At 48.8% G+C, this 18,094-nt stretch overlaps 1 protein-coding gene across 2 annotated transcripts; it reads left to right on the top strand.

Annotated features, from left to right (window-relative positions):
• The first annotated feature begins 35 nt into the window (after positions 1 to 35).
• Positions 36 to 17,960, top strand: KIF4A (kinesin family member 4A). 2 transcript variants are annotated; one of them, XM_051785773.1, is made up of 30 exons: positions 36 to 313; positions 385 to 499; positions 1,139 to 1,329; positions 1,588 to 1,680; positions 2,818 to 2,984; positions 3,180 to 3,274; positions 3,443 to 3,562; positions 4,667 to 4,842; positions 5,402 to 5,463; positions 6,108 to 6,240; positions 6,703 to 6,761; positions 6,925 to 7,030; positions 7,698 to 7,763; positions 8,045 to 8,230; positions 8,629 to 8,732; positions 8,968 to 9,112; positions 9,571 to 9,681; positions 10,225 to 10,308; positions 10,887 to 11,000; positions 11,171 to 11,326; positions 11,825 to 11,919; positions 12,344 to 12,473; positions 13,218 to 13,388; positions 13,755 to 13,862; positions 14,066 to 14,134; positions 14,206 to 14,307; positions 14,982 to 15,131; positions 15,467 to 15,583; positions 16,525 to 16,647; positions 17,214 to 17,960. In XM_051785773.1, the coding sequence occupies exons 1-30, from the start codon at positions 191 to 193 to the stop codon at positions 17,397 to 17,399; spliced, it is 3,657 nt and encodes a 1,218-aa protein (XP_051641733.1). In that variant the 5' UTR covers positions 36 to 190; the 3' UTR covers positions 17,400 to 17,960. The 2 variants fall into 2 exon arrangements, with proteins under 2 accessions (XP_051641733.1, XP_051641731.1); XM_051785771.1 differs by having other exon boundaries at positions 6,105 to 6,240.
• The last annotated feature ends 134 nt before the right edge of the window (positions 17,961 to 18,094 follow it).

Below are 18,094 nucleotides of genomic sequence, written 5' to 3'. Positions count from 1 at the left end.
CGGCCCGTTTGAGTCGCGACCGTTGCGGTGCCGCCATCGCGGGCGCGGCGGCTCCGGGCGGGTTCCGGGGCTTCGGCGGCGCCGCCCGCGCTGGGATCGGATCCCGCCCGTCCGCGCTCCCCCGGGCCCGTGGGGTCCCCGGCGCTGCCCCCGTGCCGGTTCTCACGGCCCGTTCCGCTCAGGGCTGGCGATGCTGCGCGACGAGGACAAGGGCATCCCGGTGCGCGTGGCGCTGCGCTGCCGCCCGCTCGTGCCCCGGGAGAGCAACGAGGGCTGCCAGAGCTGCCTCTTCTTCGTGCCCGGCGAGCCGCAGGTGAGACACCCGCACCCCCCGCCCCGCTCCCCCCGCCCGGGCTCGCTGTGACCGTCCCATCCCGTCCGCAGGTCGTGGTGGGCAAGGACAAGTCCTTCACCTACGATTACGTGTTCGACCCCTCGGCAGAGCAAGAAGAGGTTTTCAACACTGCGGTGTCTCCTCTGGTCCGAGGCATCTTCAAAGGTCTGTGCCTTGTTTTAAGGGAAGAGGGTTTTCATCGAATCCCAGGATGGTTTGGGCTGGGAGAGACCTTAAAGCTTATCCTGTGCCACCCCCTGCCATGAGCAGGGACACCTTCTACTAGCCCAGGTTGCTCCAAGCCCCGTCCAACCTGGCCTTGGACACTTCCAGGGATGGGGCAGCCACAGCTTCCCTGGGCAACCTGTGCCAGGGCCTCCCCACCCTCACAGGGAGGAATTCCTTCCAGTATCCCATCTCACCCTGCCCTCTGGCAGTGGGAAGCTATTCCCCCTTTCCTGTTCCTCCATCCCTTGTAAAAAGTCTCTCCATCTTTGAGAATAACACAGTGAATTGATACTCAGCCCATTCCAGGAGCTGTTGGTGCTGCAGTGGGAGACAGTGGATGGCAGAACTTGTGCTGTTTCTGACCAGCTCTAGTAAAGCAACAGCCAGTCTTTAAAAAGAGCTGAAATAATCATTTTATCTGTGTTTTGAAGAGCTTTTCATTGACATTTTCATTGACTGTGACTGTGCATGGATTCAGTGTGAACTGACACTTTTCTGAAAGGATGGTTTTCCTAGCTTTGTTCAAAGTCTCCTGTGGTCCCCACGTGACTGATCCTGAGCCCTTTGTTCCCCCAGGATACAATGCCACTGTCTTGGCCTATGGACAGACTGGATCTGGGAAAACCTACTCCATGGGAGGCACCTACACGGCCAACCAGGAGCACGAGCCCAGCGTGGGGGTCATCCCAAGGGTCATCAGGCTGCTCTTTGAGGAGAAGCAGCAAAGGCAGGATTGGGAATTCGTCCTCAAAGTTTCTTATCTCGAGGTAAAAGTTTTGGTTCTCAAACTATTATCAAGTTTTGAATTAAGTGAGCTTTGGGGCCTCCTCCTCCAAGTAATAAATACTGATTAAATCAACACCTAAGGCTCCAGAAACTGGGTCTTACCAAACGTATTTTTCTCTAAAGGTGACATGAGTAGAATGTGATGCCAGATTAGCCCTGATTTCAGCATCACTACCCCTTTCTCTGGTGGGTTGTTCTCCTGCAAGGCTGGTAACTGAGCTGCTCTTGTGCTGTTCCAGATCTACAACGAGGACATCCTGGACCTGCTGTGCCCCTCGAGGGAACGCTCCTCCCAGATCAGCATCAGGGAGGATCCCAAGGAGGGCATCAAGGTCTGCTGCCCTGGGGGATGAGGGGCTGGCAGGGCTGGGGAGGAGTGTGTTGGTGAAACAACTGCCTGACTCCCTGAACATTGCCCAGGGAATCAGCACGGCCACTCCTTGCTCTCAAAACTGGGCTCCTGAGCCTGAACTTCACTCAGGACAGCACCAAGAGGGTCTGATGTTCATGACAAAGCCACTTGCACATGCTGCTCTGACTCTGAAGGGTGTTTGAGGTGAATGTCTGAGGTGGTTGTCCTTGGGGTCCCTCCACTCCAATCCCTGCTGCCCTCATGCTCCTCACGTGGCAGATGTAACGTGCAAAAAGGGGATCCTGAGGGGGAACTTCCAGTGCCCCAGAGATTTTCTCAGCAGTTTTGTCCAGCTGTGTGTTTATAGCACAGTGCAGAGAATCCTTGTGCTGCTGCTTCCTCTGGGTCCCTGTTTTGTGGTTAAACTTGTATCCTTTGCCTTTGCTCAGATGGTTTTAGTTAAACCCCATCATCCTTTGTCCTTCCCTGACAGCTGCAGTTTCCAGTGGGGATGTTGGGTGTCAAGCTGGAAACTTGGATCCATCCATTGGCTTTATGTGTAGTTCTCTGTCATCTCTAAAGCACTGGGATGTGGCTCATCCATGTGTTGGGAGCAGCACTGGGATACAGGGAAATGGGCCCTCAGGGAAAGCACAACTTTCCAAGGAGCACATCCAGCCCCTATTGCTCATCCCCTCTGGGACCTGTGTCCCTGAGAGCTGTCTCCCCACCACTTTATCCACACAAATCCCCACTCCAGCAGCCAGTTTTTTCCTTCCTCTGCCTGGGACTGGCACAACTTTCAGCTCCCAGCTTGCCCTGGGATACCTGGGGGCAGCTCTGGATTTCTCCATGGATCCCAGGCTCTCAGGCAGGTACAGGAGCTTGGGGGCAGGGTGTAGGAGTAGGAGAGATGATGATGTGACTTCATGTCACTGATGTAAAATTCAGGACAGGTTTTTCCTGGGAAAAACCACCTCAGGCCTTTTGAGGTGAGACATTCTTGGGAAGGGAGCTCACCTGGTCTGGTACAGCCTGAGGTGGAGGAGGATTTCTCTGGACTAAGCTGGGATGAAGAGGAAGGAGAAGATCCATAATGCTTTTTTCCTGGCTACAGATTGTAGGGTTAACTGAAAGAAATGTCACCTGTGCCCAAGACACTGTGTCCTGCCTGGAGCAAGGGAACAATGCCAGGACAGTGGGATCCACAGCCATGAACTCCCAGTCCTCACGGTCCCATGCCATCTTCACCATCTGCATCGACCAGAAGAAGAAAAATGACAAGTGAGTGGGATTGTGCAGCCACTCCCAGCAGCTCTTGGGAGTTGCCTGCCAAAAATTCCATAATCCCACTCCTGGTCCTGCTCTGAGCTACTCGAGGCAGTTGTTTTGTGTCTGTCTCTGGTATTTCAGCTCCTGGGCTGCTCCTTTCCTGACTGCACTTTACTGAGAGAGTAAAATAATGTATTTCTGCCACAGGAACTGCAGTTTTCACTCCAAACTACACCTGGTGGATCTTGCTGGCTCTGAGAGGCAGAAGAAGACCAAGGCTGAGGGAGACAGACTAAAAGAAGGTCTGTAGGCAAAGGGTCAGCAGAGCCTGGGTTTCTAGTAACTTTGAGGATAATAAAAGAGCAAAGCAGTTCTTTAACCCTTGCAATGCCCTTTTTGAACCTTCTTACATTTTATTGAGGGCAGGAAATGAGTAGGTTTTAGCTCTGCTCACTGGGATCTGTTTGCAGGGATCAACATCAACAAAGGCCTCCTTGCCCTGGGGAACGTCATCAGTGCTCTTGGGGATGAGAACAAAAAGGGTGGGTTTGTCCCCTACAGAGACTCCAAGTTGACAAGGCTGCTGCAAGGTAAGAGACAGGTGATGACAAAGCCTAAATCTGTGTTTTAAATAACATGATGCACCTTAAACAAAGCAGGAGAAAACTCAAGAGCCACCAAACCACAGCTCAGAGCAGGAGCTGCTGCTGGCAGAGGGATTCATTTACTTAAGTCCTCTTCTCCCTGAAGCCAGACCTCTCCTGAACTCTTTATTTTTAGGTTGCAAATGCAGTGAGATGAGCTCCTAAATGAGTCCTGCTTTCCTGCAGTTTCTATGACAGGAGGAAAGGAGACATATTCAGAGCATATTTTTGGTGGGGAAGATGAGAAGTCAAGTCTGGGAGCAGAGATCTATTATTGTACCTTAATTATAGCAACTTACTGGATGATATCACAGCCAGAATGAAGCTCAAGCTGTCTGTGCTTTCCCTGGGAGCCTCATGTTTGATTTGCTTCTTAGTCTGAATATCTGGTCTTTGTGGTAGTTACTTTTCAAGAGTTGTGATGATATTTTAATACATTTATCTGAATTAACCTTTCACATGGGCACAGCTTTGGTAATTAACTTACTGGGATGTTTATGGTAGTTAAATAATTTGGTACAGAAACTCTTCAGTATTTTCCATAGCTGAGAGTCCTTAATTAAAAACTGGATTTTGCTGCATGTGAGGCCCTTTTTTCTGATCAGTAGCTTGAAGTAGCCAATGTGTGTTAGTGTAAAACTGAAGGAGGAAATGCCATACAGTTCTTAGCCAATAATTCCTTAAATTGAAGAGAATTCTGATGTCTGGATATTCATGGAGGTCTTGAGTGTTATTAGTGGGAGAAGGGAGGGGAAAACCTGAAAGAACTAGGCCAGAAATGGTATAAAGAAATTACTTATCAGGGCAGTGATATTAGGGGCTTCTGAGGTGAAGTCTTTGGTGTTTAGAGCTGAGACATGACTTTGGTCTTCCATAAACCTCTCTAATACAGAACTGACTGAGCAGAGGAGAAAGTAATGACAGTGACCCAAACCTACAGCTGGATATTGTATTTTGGGGATGCACTCGGGGGGGTTTTAGTGTCCTGATGATGGTGTGTCCCACTCTCACTCTCTGGAAGCTTTGCTTATCCCCTGTTTTCCTCTCCAGACTCCCTGGGAGGGAACAGCCACACCCTGATGATTGCCTGTGTGAGCCCAGCAGACTCCAACCTGGAGGAGACCCTGAACACTCTGCGTTATGCTGACAGGGCCAGGAAGATCAAGAACAAACCCATTGTCAACGTGGATCCCCAGGCAGCTGAGCTGCACCAGCTCAAGCAGCAGGTGCTGTGGGGCTTCCTCCTGGGGGAGAGTTTGTCCTCTTAGTTCTGAGCTCAGGAACCAGCAAGGAAAGGCACAGGGTGCCCAACCACACCAAGTGTGCAGAACATATTTAATGTGCATTTCTCTGGGTGCTGGAAAGAGAATATAAGAGCATTTCTGTGATGTTACAGCAGTCATTCAATGCCAGACAAAAAGGGGGGGGGTGTGATTTGCATTTGCATTCCCTTTCACTCGACAAATCATTGCCTGGCCAGGCTAAAGGTGAAATTAGAAATACAGTGATGGTTTGGTGCCTTTGTGACATCTCCTGCCTGTGCCCAGCATGGAGTGGGAAGTGAGAGTGTTCCTCTGCTCACTCCAGAGGGAAAAGAAGGCAGCTTTTGTTTTAGGAGTGAATTACTTGAAATTCTGGAGCACCATGGCTGCTTTCCTCAGGCAGTGTTAAAACAGAATTATGGAGCAGGTGACTCAGAAAGACCAGGGATCTGAATGATGCTCCTTCAACCATCAAGTTAGTTTATGGGAGAGATTTACAAGCAGGAATTATTTGTCTTTCCAGGTCCAAGAGCTGCAGGTGTTGCTGCTGCAGGCCCATGGAGGGACCCTCCCTGTGTCTATCAAGTAAGATTTGTTGTTCAGTGCTCAGTGTATCTGGTGTCTGGCACAGAAAAGCCTCTGGATCTCTGCTGCTCCAGGAGGTGCTGTGGAACGAGGGGAGAGCAAACTGGTTGCTTTTTTTCCTCTCTTTTTGTTCTTTTTGTCATGGTTACTGGAATTCCACAGGTCATTTCACTTTGTAGCAAACATCCCTTGCAGGAAATATGAGAGGAACCAGGCAACATGTCCTAAGTAAACGTTTCTCAGACCCATTCATGACTCTTTTATTCACCCCTCTACCCCTAAATGTAGGGCACCTCCATCCCCATTGTTCTTAAAAGCACCAAATGCAGGAAGGAGATGGATTGTGTAGTTGTTGTCTTCTGAGGATGCTTCAAAACCCAGTACATGCAGTTTAACCTGTATTTGGAGGTTCAGCCTATATTATAGAGGTGTCCAGGGCCAGGCTGGATGGGGCTTGGAGCAGCCTGGGCTAGTGGAAGGTGTCCCTGCCCATGGAAGGGAGGTTGGAAGTAAAAGATCTTTAAGGTCCTTCCAACCCATACCATTGTGGGATATTCATTATAAATTATTTAGGAAACTTGGAGGTGATTTCCGTGCTGTTACAAACCATGTTCACAACCAAAGGGTCCTTGCTCTTTCAGCAGCTTGGCACCCTCTGAGAACCTTCAGTCCCTGATGGAGAAGAACCAGTGCCTGATGGAGGAGAACCAGAAGCTGAGCCAGGGGCTGAGTGAGGCTGCTGGACAGACAGCACAGATGCTGGAGAGGATGATCCTGGTAAGGTCCAGTTACCAAGGAGAGCATTAATTTGAAGTTGAATCAATAGCAGGTCCTGCACTAATGGCATGTTGGGAATCTCTCTTTGATGTTCATTTCACATTGATTTCAAGTCAGTCAGAACCAAAAGTCTGCCAGAATCTGGCTGCCTATAGGTCTGTGACTTCAGTGGGGAAAGGGAGCCATGAATCTTTCAGCTCTTCTGTTGCTGTAATATTTTAAATCTCAGCACTTGCACACTTGTGCTCTCTCTTTTCCACCCTTTTTTGCTTCTATTGTCTTGTATATTTCTGGAAAAAAATGCTGTTAAATCTAAACTAACTGGTGGCTGTGATCATGCAGGACCTTTCAATGCATTGATTTGCCACACACTACCAAGATCTCTTTTGGTACAAATTAATTAGTTGATTTCTGGTTTCTTATCTTACTTCTGCAACTCAGTGTAATTCTGCCTTCCCTTAGACAGAACAAATAAATGAGAAGATGAATGCTAAGCTAGAGCAGCTCCAGCAACATGCTGTGTAAGTGTGTGCACACCCTCCTGAGCTGGGCAATTACCTGGGGTAAACTGGATACAAACAACTGGTGTTTGTTCATCCAGAATTCATTTGTCTGTTGAGTGGGGAAAGTTGTTCCTCACTAGAATGAACATGCCCTGGGTTTGCTCCCATGTGTGCACTGCAGGTGCAAGTTGGACCTGCAGAAGTTGGTGGAGACAGTGGAGGATGAGGAGCTGAAGGAAAATGTGGAGGTGATTCGTAACCTGCAGCAGGTGTTGGCTGAGTTCCAGGTAAGGCTGGATCCAAGGAGGGAGGGAGGAGTTGTGTTTACACAAGTTTACTGGTGAAATCTGGGATTTTCCTGCTGATCTGCTCAGCAGTGGATTCCACTCTGCAGAGACTTTGCTCAAGGAGCCCAGGAACTGTAAGCATGAAGTGGCTTAATATCAACTTAAAAACTGTCCTGTTGTGCTTTCAATGCTGCAGAAAGGCCACTTGTGGGAGAAAAGGAAAAGTCTCCATAAAAGATTCTGATAGTGGGAGATCAGCATGGATTTATGATCCGTAAGTTGGATGGAGTGTTATGAACTTGGCAGTTTTAATGAGAACACAAATTGCAGGGACCTGAAATTGTTAAATAGAAGTTGCCAGATCTTTGTCTTAATGAGGTCCTTAGATACTTATTGAGGAACTAGACACTCCCCCCATTCCCAGGCTCAGCTGGCTGCCAAGGCTGGAATTCAGGGAAGGCTAGGAGGAATGGCTTGTCGAACTAGTCCAGGAGGAGTTTGGTTGTTTTATTGAAGGAGGAAGACAATGGTTTCCCCTTTCCAGAGCTTTTTGTCCAGACCAGAATCACATTGTATTTTGTCATAGTGTACCAACAGACTGGTTTTAGCTTCGTTTTACTTCCTCTTTCCCTTTTCACCAAAATCTTCTTTTCCTTGTCCTCTACAGAGTGAAAATGCTGCCACAGCAGAAGCTGCTGCAGAGATGGCAAGCCCTGAACAGGAGGCTACAGGTGTAAGTGAGGGGGGCTTAGCAGTGCAGGTTTTTATCTCCTCATCACTTTTATCTGTCCCACATGCTCATTTTCTAATCGAAATGCTTGATAAATAATGTGTCACTCTTGTAGGAGCTGTTTTTTTAAACTCTTAATTGCTCAGTGTGTTCCAGATCAATAACCTGCTCTCATTCTGAATACCCAGTGTAACCAATGAACTCAAAGTGCTCTGCAGGATCCGAGATCATGTCATTCCGGAGCTTTGGATTGGCCTCTCCTGCTCACTTGGTGTCTCCTCTAGGAAGCAGAACTGGGCCAGGATTCCAAGAGAGCCTCGAACGACTTCACCACCCAACACGCCCTTCGCCAGGCCCAGCTGTCCAAGGAGCTGCTGGAACTCAACAAAGCCCTGACCCTGAAAGAGGCACTTGCCAAAAAGATGGCTCAGAATGATAATCAGTTGGAGCCCATTCAGTCCCAGTACCAGGTAAACTTGACACCCTTCTTGTTCAGTTCCTTTTTCCCAATGATTGCCAACCCCTCCATGCTGGGGAGGGGAGAGAGGGGATCCTTCCTCTCCTGAGCACATTCTGATTTGGGTCTGTTTATTCCTCATCTGGGTCAGTGCCCCGCTGGGCAGCTTCCCCTGCTGTGCTGGGCTCTCCCATCTCTGGAATTACTCCAAAATCACTTTGGCACAGTGGTTCTGTGACCCACCAAAGCTTCAGTGTCTGAACCAGCCCTTGTGACACTCACACTGCTCTTATCTAAGAGCAGTCTGCTGATAGCAGTGTGGATTCTCAAGGTTTCTCTGTGCTAAAGCTTTGTCTCAGGGTGTATTTTCAAGGCTTTTCTTGGGAGGCTGACTAATCTTGTCCTTCCTAGACTAACATCAGGGATCTGGAATTGGAGGTCAGCAATTTGCAAAAAGAAAAGGAGGAATTGGTCCTTGCTCTGCACATGGCAAAGAAGGATATCAACCAGGCCAAGTGAGTGTGACTGTGTTATGTCTGAAAACCCAGTGTCTTGTGTTTCTATCTATAAAGTCTCTTATTTGATGTAAATGTGTCCCTCTGACATGCCAGGATGGTTGTATGAGCTGCAGAGCAGCCTCCTGTGGGCTTTCAGCAGCAGGAAAGGTGATAACACACAACTCAGTTTAACTTTTCTTCAGGTGTCTGAAATTGGAGAGTGGGGTTGTTTTTAAGGCTGGTTCCTTCCCAGGCTGAGCGAGCGGCGGCGCAAAAGGCTCCAGGAGCTGGAGGGACAGATCAACGAGCTGAAGAAGAAGCTGAGTGAACAATCCAAGCTCCTGAAGCTGAAGGAATCCACGGAACACACGGTGTCCAAACTGAACCAGGAGATCAGGGTAACCCATCCTAACTGCACTCCTGGCTGGCCAGTGCAGACAGAGCAGCTCCCACACAGGAATTGCTCCCTGTCTGCTCTGTCACACTGAGAGCAGCAGTTTGGGCACGATTCCTTTGGCCACAGTTGCTGGGGTAGCACAACAGGCAGGTGACTGCTGAGATTTGGAGGGGTAAAATAAGTCCAAAGGGTCTTCTGGCTCTTCTAAGATCCTCAGTCAAATCACTTGGCTTCACTTTAATTTCCCTAAACTGTGCATGTTTATGCCTTAAATGCCTTCCCTTTATGCCTTGAAACATGAATCCCTGGGTTTTAGCACTTGGAGAGTGTCCTGAGAGGGAGCACACTAAGATTTCCCACCTGCCTCTCCCCCCACCTGACAGACACAAGGGAAATGCAGGTTGAAGCTCCCCAGGATGTAAATCCTGGACAGTTCTTCCAGCCTCTTGTGTTTTTCAGGAAATGAAGCACCAGAGGGTCCAGCTGATGCGGCAGATGAAAGAAGACACGGAGAAATTCAGGCAGTGGAAGCAAAAGAAGGACAAGGAAGTGATCCAGCTGAAGGAAAAGGTGAGCAAACAACCCCCCCCAGACTGTACCACCCTCCCAAGAGTAAGACAAATCAGTCAAGTGTTTACTGCAAGGCTTGTTTAACTGAAAGCAACTAGAAACCAACTGGGAATGCTTTGAAGAGAAGGTTGGTCCATATGGCTGCCACTTTTCACCAGTTGTTGTAAATGGACTTGTGGTTGGAGATCCTAAAGATGTTGGCACAGTTGTGACTCAGCTCTGAGGCAGAAGGCAAAAATATTCAATATTTGAAGTATTTAAAGTTGTAGGGTTTGGCCCCAGAATGGGAGGTATTTAAACTTCCAAAGGAATATTGAACCTGCAGGTTCATGAAATCCAGCTGCTTGTGGCACCCAGTGTAATGGACAGCAAACATCTGGAGTTCTGGTCCCACAGCAAGTTCTTACCCTCAGTGCTTTGGGATCCTCGGAGTTGAACTTCTGGGCTTCAGTCTCATCCAGCCTTTAGGCTCCAGAGCCTTTGTCATGGGAAATGTGGAGCCCAGGTGACTTTTCCATCTGTTTTTGTGTTGTTTCCCTGCAGGATCGTAAGAGACAGTACGAGCTCCTCAAGCTGGAGAGGGATTTCCAGAAACAGGCCAATGTCCTTCGGCGCAAAACAGAGGAGGTGAGGAGCCAGTGTCTCAGGGAAAGCCCTGAGCAACCCCAAGGGCTGCACAGTGGGGCTGGAGGATGTAATGGGACATGCACAAACCTCTTAAAGGCAGCTGAGAGGATGGAAATAAGAGCTTTTCTCTCTGCAGAGAAATCCATGCTTCTATCTTGTAGCCTTTGAGGGATCCTAGTTAAATCTGCTCCTTAGAGGCTGAATTCCACTCTGGGCATCAGGCTGCTCTGGGAATCCATTACAGATGGCCAGGTTGAAGCGTGAAATGAATTTGGATGTGGATATATTAGGTTGCAGTTCAAAATCTTTTCAAAATGGTTGTGTCAAAGAAATGCATCTTGCAACCCTCATTTGGGATGTTTTCTTCTACTTCTTAGGCCTAGAAGCAGGTTCTCCTTAAATCAGGAATCTCAGCTGAGGAAATAAGTTAAGGGCTGGAGGCCTTGACTTAGTGATTCTGGTTTATTCCCTTTGTGCTCTCACCGTCCCAGGGCCTTGCCTTGGCACTCCCTCGTGTTTCCAGCTGTTGCAGGTGAAGTGCCAAAGCTGCTGCTGAGCTCCTGTGGAATGTTTTCCAGGCAGCAGCTGCCAACAAGCGGCTGAAGGAGGCCCTGCAGAGACAGAAGGAGGCTGCAGACAAACGCAAGGAGAGTCAGAGCCGGGGCCTGGAAGGAGTGGCTGCCCGAGTGAAGGTGGGTGACAGTGGGTGTATCATCCCAGCAGGGGGGAAACTGGGACTGGGGGGCTCGGGGGGGGCTGCAATGGGATTATTCCATGGCTCTAAAACACCTTCCCAGAGCAACACTCAGCCCTGTAGTTGAAGCTCCACTAAACCCCTTTCCCGGTGGGTTTCCTGTTCCAGAGCTGGCTGGCAAACGAAGTGGAGGTTCTGGTGAGCACGGAGGAGGCTCGGCGGCACCTCGCAGACCTGCTGGAGGACAGGAAGATCTTGGCCCAGGAGCTGCAGCAGCTCAAAGAGAAGAAAGAGTCTGGGGAAAACCCTCCTCCAAAGCTCCGGGTGAGGGAAAGGCCCCTTTCCCCATCCCAGCCCTGGGGGGTTCAGCAACACTGGGGTTACTCTGACCCTCACTCCTGTTCCCTCAGGAGGTAGGGAAGGGGCTCCATCCTTGGCTGCCTTTCTGGGAGAAAGGCTTCATGTGGTGAAGAGGTGCTGAAGTGACTTGTTAATTAATGCAATTAGGGAACATTTCTTCACTGAAGGGGCAGTCGGGCACTGGCACGGGCTGTGCAGGGCAGAGGGGGAACCACCATCCCTGGGAGTGTCCCCAAAAGGTGTGGATGTGGCCCTGGGAGTGTTGGGTGAATGGTCGGACTCGACCTCTGAGGGCTTTTCCAGGCTCAGGAGGGCTGTGAGTGGGTCACCCCCTCATGGAAGGCTTTGTGCTTTGGGGAAGGGGCCCTGGAATTGCAGCTCTGGAGAGAGCTGCTCCTCTGTGCTGGGCTGTCTAAAGGTGTGATTTCCTCCCCTGTTCCTCCCTTGGCTGCAATTCCTCAGAGAAGGACCTACTGCCTGGCAGAGCTGCAGTCCCCAGAGGTGGATCTCTCCATATCCAAGCAGATAGAAAGCCTGGAAACTGAGATGGAGCTCAGGTAAGGCAGTACCACAAAGCTGATCTGCACAGCCTTGCCTCTGGTTTTTCCCTCATTTCCATCCCAACTCTTCTGTGAAATTGAAAAAAAATGTAAAATATTTATACACTGAACTGGGAACAATGAGATGAGAACCTGGGGTTTTCCTGGCTTGGATTTTTCCACATTGTAGACATTACCTAGTCACTAAGACTGGAGTTTTTTTAGCTGTTTGTGAGCACCTCTGTTAGAGGAAAACCTTCTCCCTTCCTTTGGGAATGTGAAGGGAAGGCAGAACTCCCCAGTGTAGCAATGCAGACTACAGCTGCCCAATTAAGGCATCAAAATTGTAACTTCAACTATTTCACCTGATATTCTGGGAACAGTAACTTTAGCCCTGGTTTTCTCTTGTGCTGTAACCCCAAATCCATGGATTCTTCCCCAGGAGTGCCCAGATAGCAGATCTGCAGCAGAAACTCCTGGATGCAGACAATGGGGATCGTGCCAAGCAGCGCTGGGACAGCATTGCCACAATCCTGGAGGCCAAATGTGCTCTGAAGTACCTCCTGGGAGAGGTAAAGGCTGGATTTTCCTGTTTTTTCCCTGAAAGCAAAGACTTTAAGTCTGCTTAGCCAGGAATGAATAGAAGTGACTAACGGAATTGGAATGAAGCACCCTTTTGTACTGGATGAGGTTTATTTCCCTCACAATTTTGGATTAAAATACTCTGTACTGGGCGGTGAAATCCAAAAAACAGGGGAAAGGGGAATGGAATATATGAGGGTCTGGAGATAACCAGCCAAAGCTGTGCTTCTGAAAGGCTTGCATGGGAATAGGAAAATAAAAAAGACAAATTTTGGAAGTGAAAGAGAAGTACCTAAAAATACTTCCTGAACAAGCAGAGAAACAAGGGCAGTGCTGGCTGAGGTCAGGGGAACCAGGGGAATGGGTGTTGAGAAGGGAAAAGATGGGATAGAGGAGTAGGAATTGGGTTGATGTGGCATCAAGGAGAGAGCAAGTGAAGGACAGAATCCCCTGTCACTCCCTGGTGCTTGGAAAGGCAAAGAGTGAAAAGGAAAATACTCCCAAGTGCTGCAGGAAGGGAGATGAATTTAGAACTGTTAACAAAATCTGCTCCCTGTTTTGCACTTCCAAACTGGTGGTCAGGTGTCTGGCTCTGCATTTCCTCTGGTCTCCTTGTGGCTGGTGGCCAGTCCAGTTCCTGGGGTGGCTGGAAATCACAGAAATGCTTCACCTCCAGGCTGCAGCACCTTTCCCACCATGGAATCCCTGACCCAAACATTACTCTTGCCTTCCAGCTGGTCAGCTCTAAAGTCCAGGAGAGCAAGCTCCAGAGCAGCCTGGAGCAGGGCAAAGCCACCTGCTCAGACGTGCAGAAGATGCTGATGGAAGAGAGAAACCACATCACAGAGCTGGAGGCTGAGTTCCAAAATCAGCTTGTGGTGCAGGAACAGCAACACCAGGAAAAGGTAAAACACAAGGCATGGAAGTCTTGAACTCTGGGACTGATTTCCCAGGTCTGCTAAAAGGCAAAGGGGATGTGGTGAAATCAAGCTGGTGCTGTACATAAACTCAAATTTAGACTTTTGCAGATGATTAATCAAAAACCAAATCTCCCTATTCATCCTGGGCCCTGTGCTAGTTGCTTTATCCAGTAACTGTTTTCATGCTTTAAGGATATTACACCTGAGCACAAGATCACTTTTCAAGTAGATCAGAGTGGAATAATGCTGGAAGTGGCAGAATCTTCATAAAATTACCAAGGCTTTTGATGCCTGGACTTGGACAGGTGTTCCTTCAGGAATTCCTACCTGTTCATTCTAACTTGCTTTTAGGTTCTGTACCTGCTCAGCCAACTCCAGCAAAAAGAAGCAGAAGAGAAGAAATGGGAAGATTCCCTAAATGAGCAGGAGAAGCAGCTGCAGGAGCGACTCAGGATCCAGGTACAGTGTCTGGCTGTGGCTTGGAGGGAGGGTGGGATCCTTTGGGATACCAGGTAGTTGGAACAGGAGCTTTGGAATGAGGGAGGTGCAGGAGGATTGTGAGTGTTCCCTTGGCAGGGGATAGTTGCTGTGCAGGTCTGAACAACCCTGTAGTTTTTCTCTTTACCTTTAATTAAATAAATTTCCTTTTGTCTTGCAAACAGGAGGAAGAGATGGAGAAAATGAAGGAGGAGAACCAGGAACTCCTCCAGGAAAATGACTCTCTGAAACAGGTAGAGCCTTGAGAGATTAATGGCTGTTGATTTCTGTACTTTGCAAAGCTAAGTCTTTTCCCTTTTAACAGAAACTGCTGCTCCTCCAAGTTGTCAGTGGCCAGAAGCTCCGGCACATCCAGCAAAGGCCACCAGAGTCTCCAGACTCTTCTTTTGATTATATCCCAGCCAAAGTAAGATCCTGCACAGTTTTCATGCTTGTATTGTACCTGAGCTCTTCTCCAAAGTTAATCTTGGCTATTAGTAATTTGGATTCTTTCTCCTAAGTTGCTTTTTAGCAGGCAGCTCATTCTGCTTATTGAAGTTGGCCCCTTCAGTCCTTTTCAGAACACTCAGAACTACCTTGCACTAGTTTTTTGATTTAAAAAAAGGCAACCAAACCCCCTAACGTGTTTTCTCCTTCTCATTCTGTCTGACTCTACATCCTCCTTCACAATCCAGATGTTTTATCTGTAGCATTTCCAGTCTCTAAACTATGGACCAAGGAATGTGTCATAGCAAGTGTAACCATTGCCTTGCAAAGAGCCAAATCTTAGTGCTGGCAGGAAGAAATGATTTAAAGCTATGTGGGCAAGACTGACACAAATGTTTTTTGTCATGTGATATGACAAATATAACTCCGACTTCCAAGGATTTGTCACTTACAGGAGTTTAAATGGACTGAATTTTTAATCCTGACAATTTGATGGTTTTTCTCCTCCCTCACCTTCTTGGCTGGCTGAGGAACGGGAGTGTGGGGCTCTGAGTACCTCAGTGAAATATTAAATCAGTACTGGATAAATATGAGTGAAATCCAAGCCCTGTGTCAGTCCTGCTGGTCCCTGACCCTCCTGCTCCCTGGCTGCAGCCCAGGGCCCGCCGGCAGACGACGGCCAAGCCGCGCGCGCCCAGCCCGGAGATGGACCTGGAGGAGCTGCTCTCTGACTCGGGGGACCTGGAAGATGCTGACTGGGTTCCTGCCAAAGCAGCCAGAGGGGCAAAGAAAAGCCTCACGGGGGTAAGATCCAGTCACCTTTGATCCAGGACCTACTAGGGAATCGCTGGCCTGTATCCAAGGATGTGTGTGTGTGTACAGAGAACAGGGAGATTGTAGTGTCTGCACTGATCCTTTGGGATAACCTGAAGTCAGGGCCTGAGGAACTGAAGGTGCTCATCCTGGGGGTCCTGCAGCAAGAGATGAGTGTGGAGTGGAAGGATTTTATTCCTTATCTGGGATGCAGGACTGGCACTGAAACGAGGTGTGTGGCAGCTGGGGACATCCCTGTCCCGGAGCTGCCAGCCCTGGAGCGGTGCCGGTGCCCCGGGCAGAGCAGGGATCCCTCTCTCCCGCAGTGCTCGTGCCGGGGCCGCTGTGGGAACAGGCAGTGTGGCTGCAGGAAGCAGAAGGTGGGATGTTCCAGCGGCTGCAGCTGTGACCAGGCCACCTGCAGGAACCGGGACCACGCCCTGGTGAGTCCTGGGCTGGGTGAGGGACCACCGGGGCACTGCTGGGCAGGGCAGAGCACAGGCACCCTTTATACTTTACTTAAGTAAAGTATTTCTTTTAAATAGTGGCAGTGTATCAAAATGTTTTATTAATATTTATACCTATATGAATACTGTATAAGTAAGAATAGTGTCTGTGAGCATGTAATGCTTATAATTAAAAATAATACATATTACATGTTAGGTTATGTATGTTTTTAAATGGTATGGGCTGTACCTGTTGCTGGAATAAAAAGAGTGGCTGAGACTGTACAAATAGATGTGTCTCTAGAAAAGAATAAGCCATGAATGTGTGGGTGTAATACAAGTGTATGTAGACATATAATATGTCTTATATATAATTTAGATATTATCTATAATTACATATGGTGTTATTTAACAGATATTTGGGGGTGTCACAGCACAGATTTACCTACTCCCAACTGTCAGCCATAAACCTAAAGACAAATACTTCAGTCTGTCTCTTGCACTCAGTAAATTCAAGTTGTGTCTTTGACTTCGGACAACACAAAAGCTTAACCCATATTATTATTATTTATTATTATATTTATATATTTTATTATTATATATTTATTTATGTATAACTATATCAATCATTAAATATTTTTCTTTAAGAATGGAAGGGGTAATTTAGGGAGGGGATTGTCGCACCAGGAATGTTCATGAGCAACTGCTGTTCACTAAGACAGATATTTCTAGTGGGAATTCTGCTCTTGGATGTGAGGTCTGAAGCAGAGACATCCCAGAGTACTTTAATTATTGACTGTTTTATGAAGCCTGACCGGCAGGCAGCATCCTGGACTATGGAATGCTCACACCTGGAGGGCAGGAGGCTTAGGGAGCCCTGGCTGGGGGGGAGGAAGGGCTGGATGTGATCCCAGTGCTCACTCTGTGCTGCCCCTCAGGAGGCCACGACGTGCGAGGACCCCCAGAGGGACTCGGAGGGCTCCTTGAAGCTGGAAGACCCCACGATGGTGAAAGCAGGAGAGAGTTTCTTCCAGCCCCTGTGTGTCACTCCAACCACAAAGGTATTCCAGGGCTCTGGGGGAGAGCTGAGGTTCTGAATGGGGCCAGTGAGGGATGTAGAGGGAAATTATCCAAGGGAAAAGCTGCAGCTGGAAACCCCTGTGCAGCCTCCGGCTGACAAGGCAGCTCGTGTTGGAGTTCTGAGGGTGCTGAATTCTTGTTTTCACACTAAAATGTTGCCACACAGGCTTGCCCTGCTTTCCTGCTGCACCTTCCAGCCAGGAGAGATGGGAACTGAGGAGCTCGTAGGATAAAATCATCTCTGTCCACGTTCAGACTTACTGGTTTTAAGCTTACTGTGTTCTCTGACTTGGCTCATCTCATTTTGCCTCAGCTAAATAAATTCCCTTATCCTGTGGGCTCTCACTATTCCAACTGTTGTCTCTTCCTGCTCAGTCTTGGTCTTTTGTTAAAATATTTATCTTTTTCTTGACTTAAGTGAAAAAATGAAGCAACTCTTGAGGTTGGCCTGGCAGCCCCTGTCTGTGCTGCCTCTGTGCTCTGGGCTGAGCTCGCTGGCTGCTCCAGCAGGAACCAATCCAAGGTTTCTGCCTTGCTCTCCCAACAGGTCCTGCAGGACATCACAGCCCAGGAAGGGCTCCAGAAGATGCCCAGCTCTCCTTCCTCCTTGCTCCTCAGGGACGAGGAGGCCCAGGAGAACCAGATCCCCTTTGTCAAGAGGAAGAAGAGGATGCTGAGCAGCAACATCAGCTTCTTCTCAGGCTGCACCCCCATCAAGGAGGAGTTTCAGTGACCTGCCCCAGAGCTGTCCTGACCCTTTAGGCCACATTCCTGGTGACTCTTGAAGGAGCTGGGCTCTCCTGCTGCAGCAGGAGCCGGGTGCCTTGTGCCTGATGGCTCCTGCCCTCAGCCAGGGAGTCAGACACTGGGGGTTGTAGTTGTGTCTGTAAATATTTGTGTGTGGGGCCTGGAGGGAGGGGGGCAAACTTTCCTCTGGAATTCCTGTAGGGAGTGGAGGTGATTTACCAGGTTGTTATTCTTGGCTCCTTCCCTCCTCCTGAGCTGTGAACACTAGGTACACTTTAATCCAGAATCTTGACACAACTCAGCCTTTGCACTGGAGATCGGGTCCTGTCTCTTCCCAGGGAGCCTGAGGAACTGTTCCAGCTGCCCTGGGAGATCCATGGAGTGAGGACACACTGGCTGTAGTCTTAAACCAGCAGCTGCTCAGGGTTTCTGGCCCCTTTGAGCACTGGTCTGTCCTTAGTCAGTCAAGTTAGAAACTTGTCCTCTGTGAGTAATTTAGGAATTTTAACTCTGGGTTTTAGTTTCAATAAAGAAATTAGTTTAAAAACTGGCTCTGAATTTGATGATTATTGTTTGCACCAACCACTCCCCAGTCTGGGCTCTCTGGACTTAAAACTGGTCTGCAAACACTTGCAGCAGTTGCTGTACTGCCCCTGAGACTAGCTCAGCTCTTCTGTCTTA

This window comes from Manacus candei, unplaced genomic scaffold, assembly GCF_025592945.1.
Source record: "Manacus candei isolate 608988 ecotype Guabito, Panama unplaced genomic scaffold, ASM2559294v1 h1tg000003l, whole genome shotgun sequence".
NCBI classification, from domain to species: domain Eukaryota; kingdom Metazoa; phylum Chordata; class Aves; order Passeriformes; family Pipridae; genus Manacus; species Manacus candei.
The sequence above is the reverse complement of the archived record's forward strand: the minus strand, read 5'-3'. Positions and strand labels throughout refer to the sequence as shown.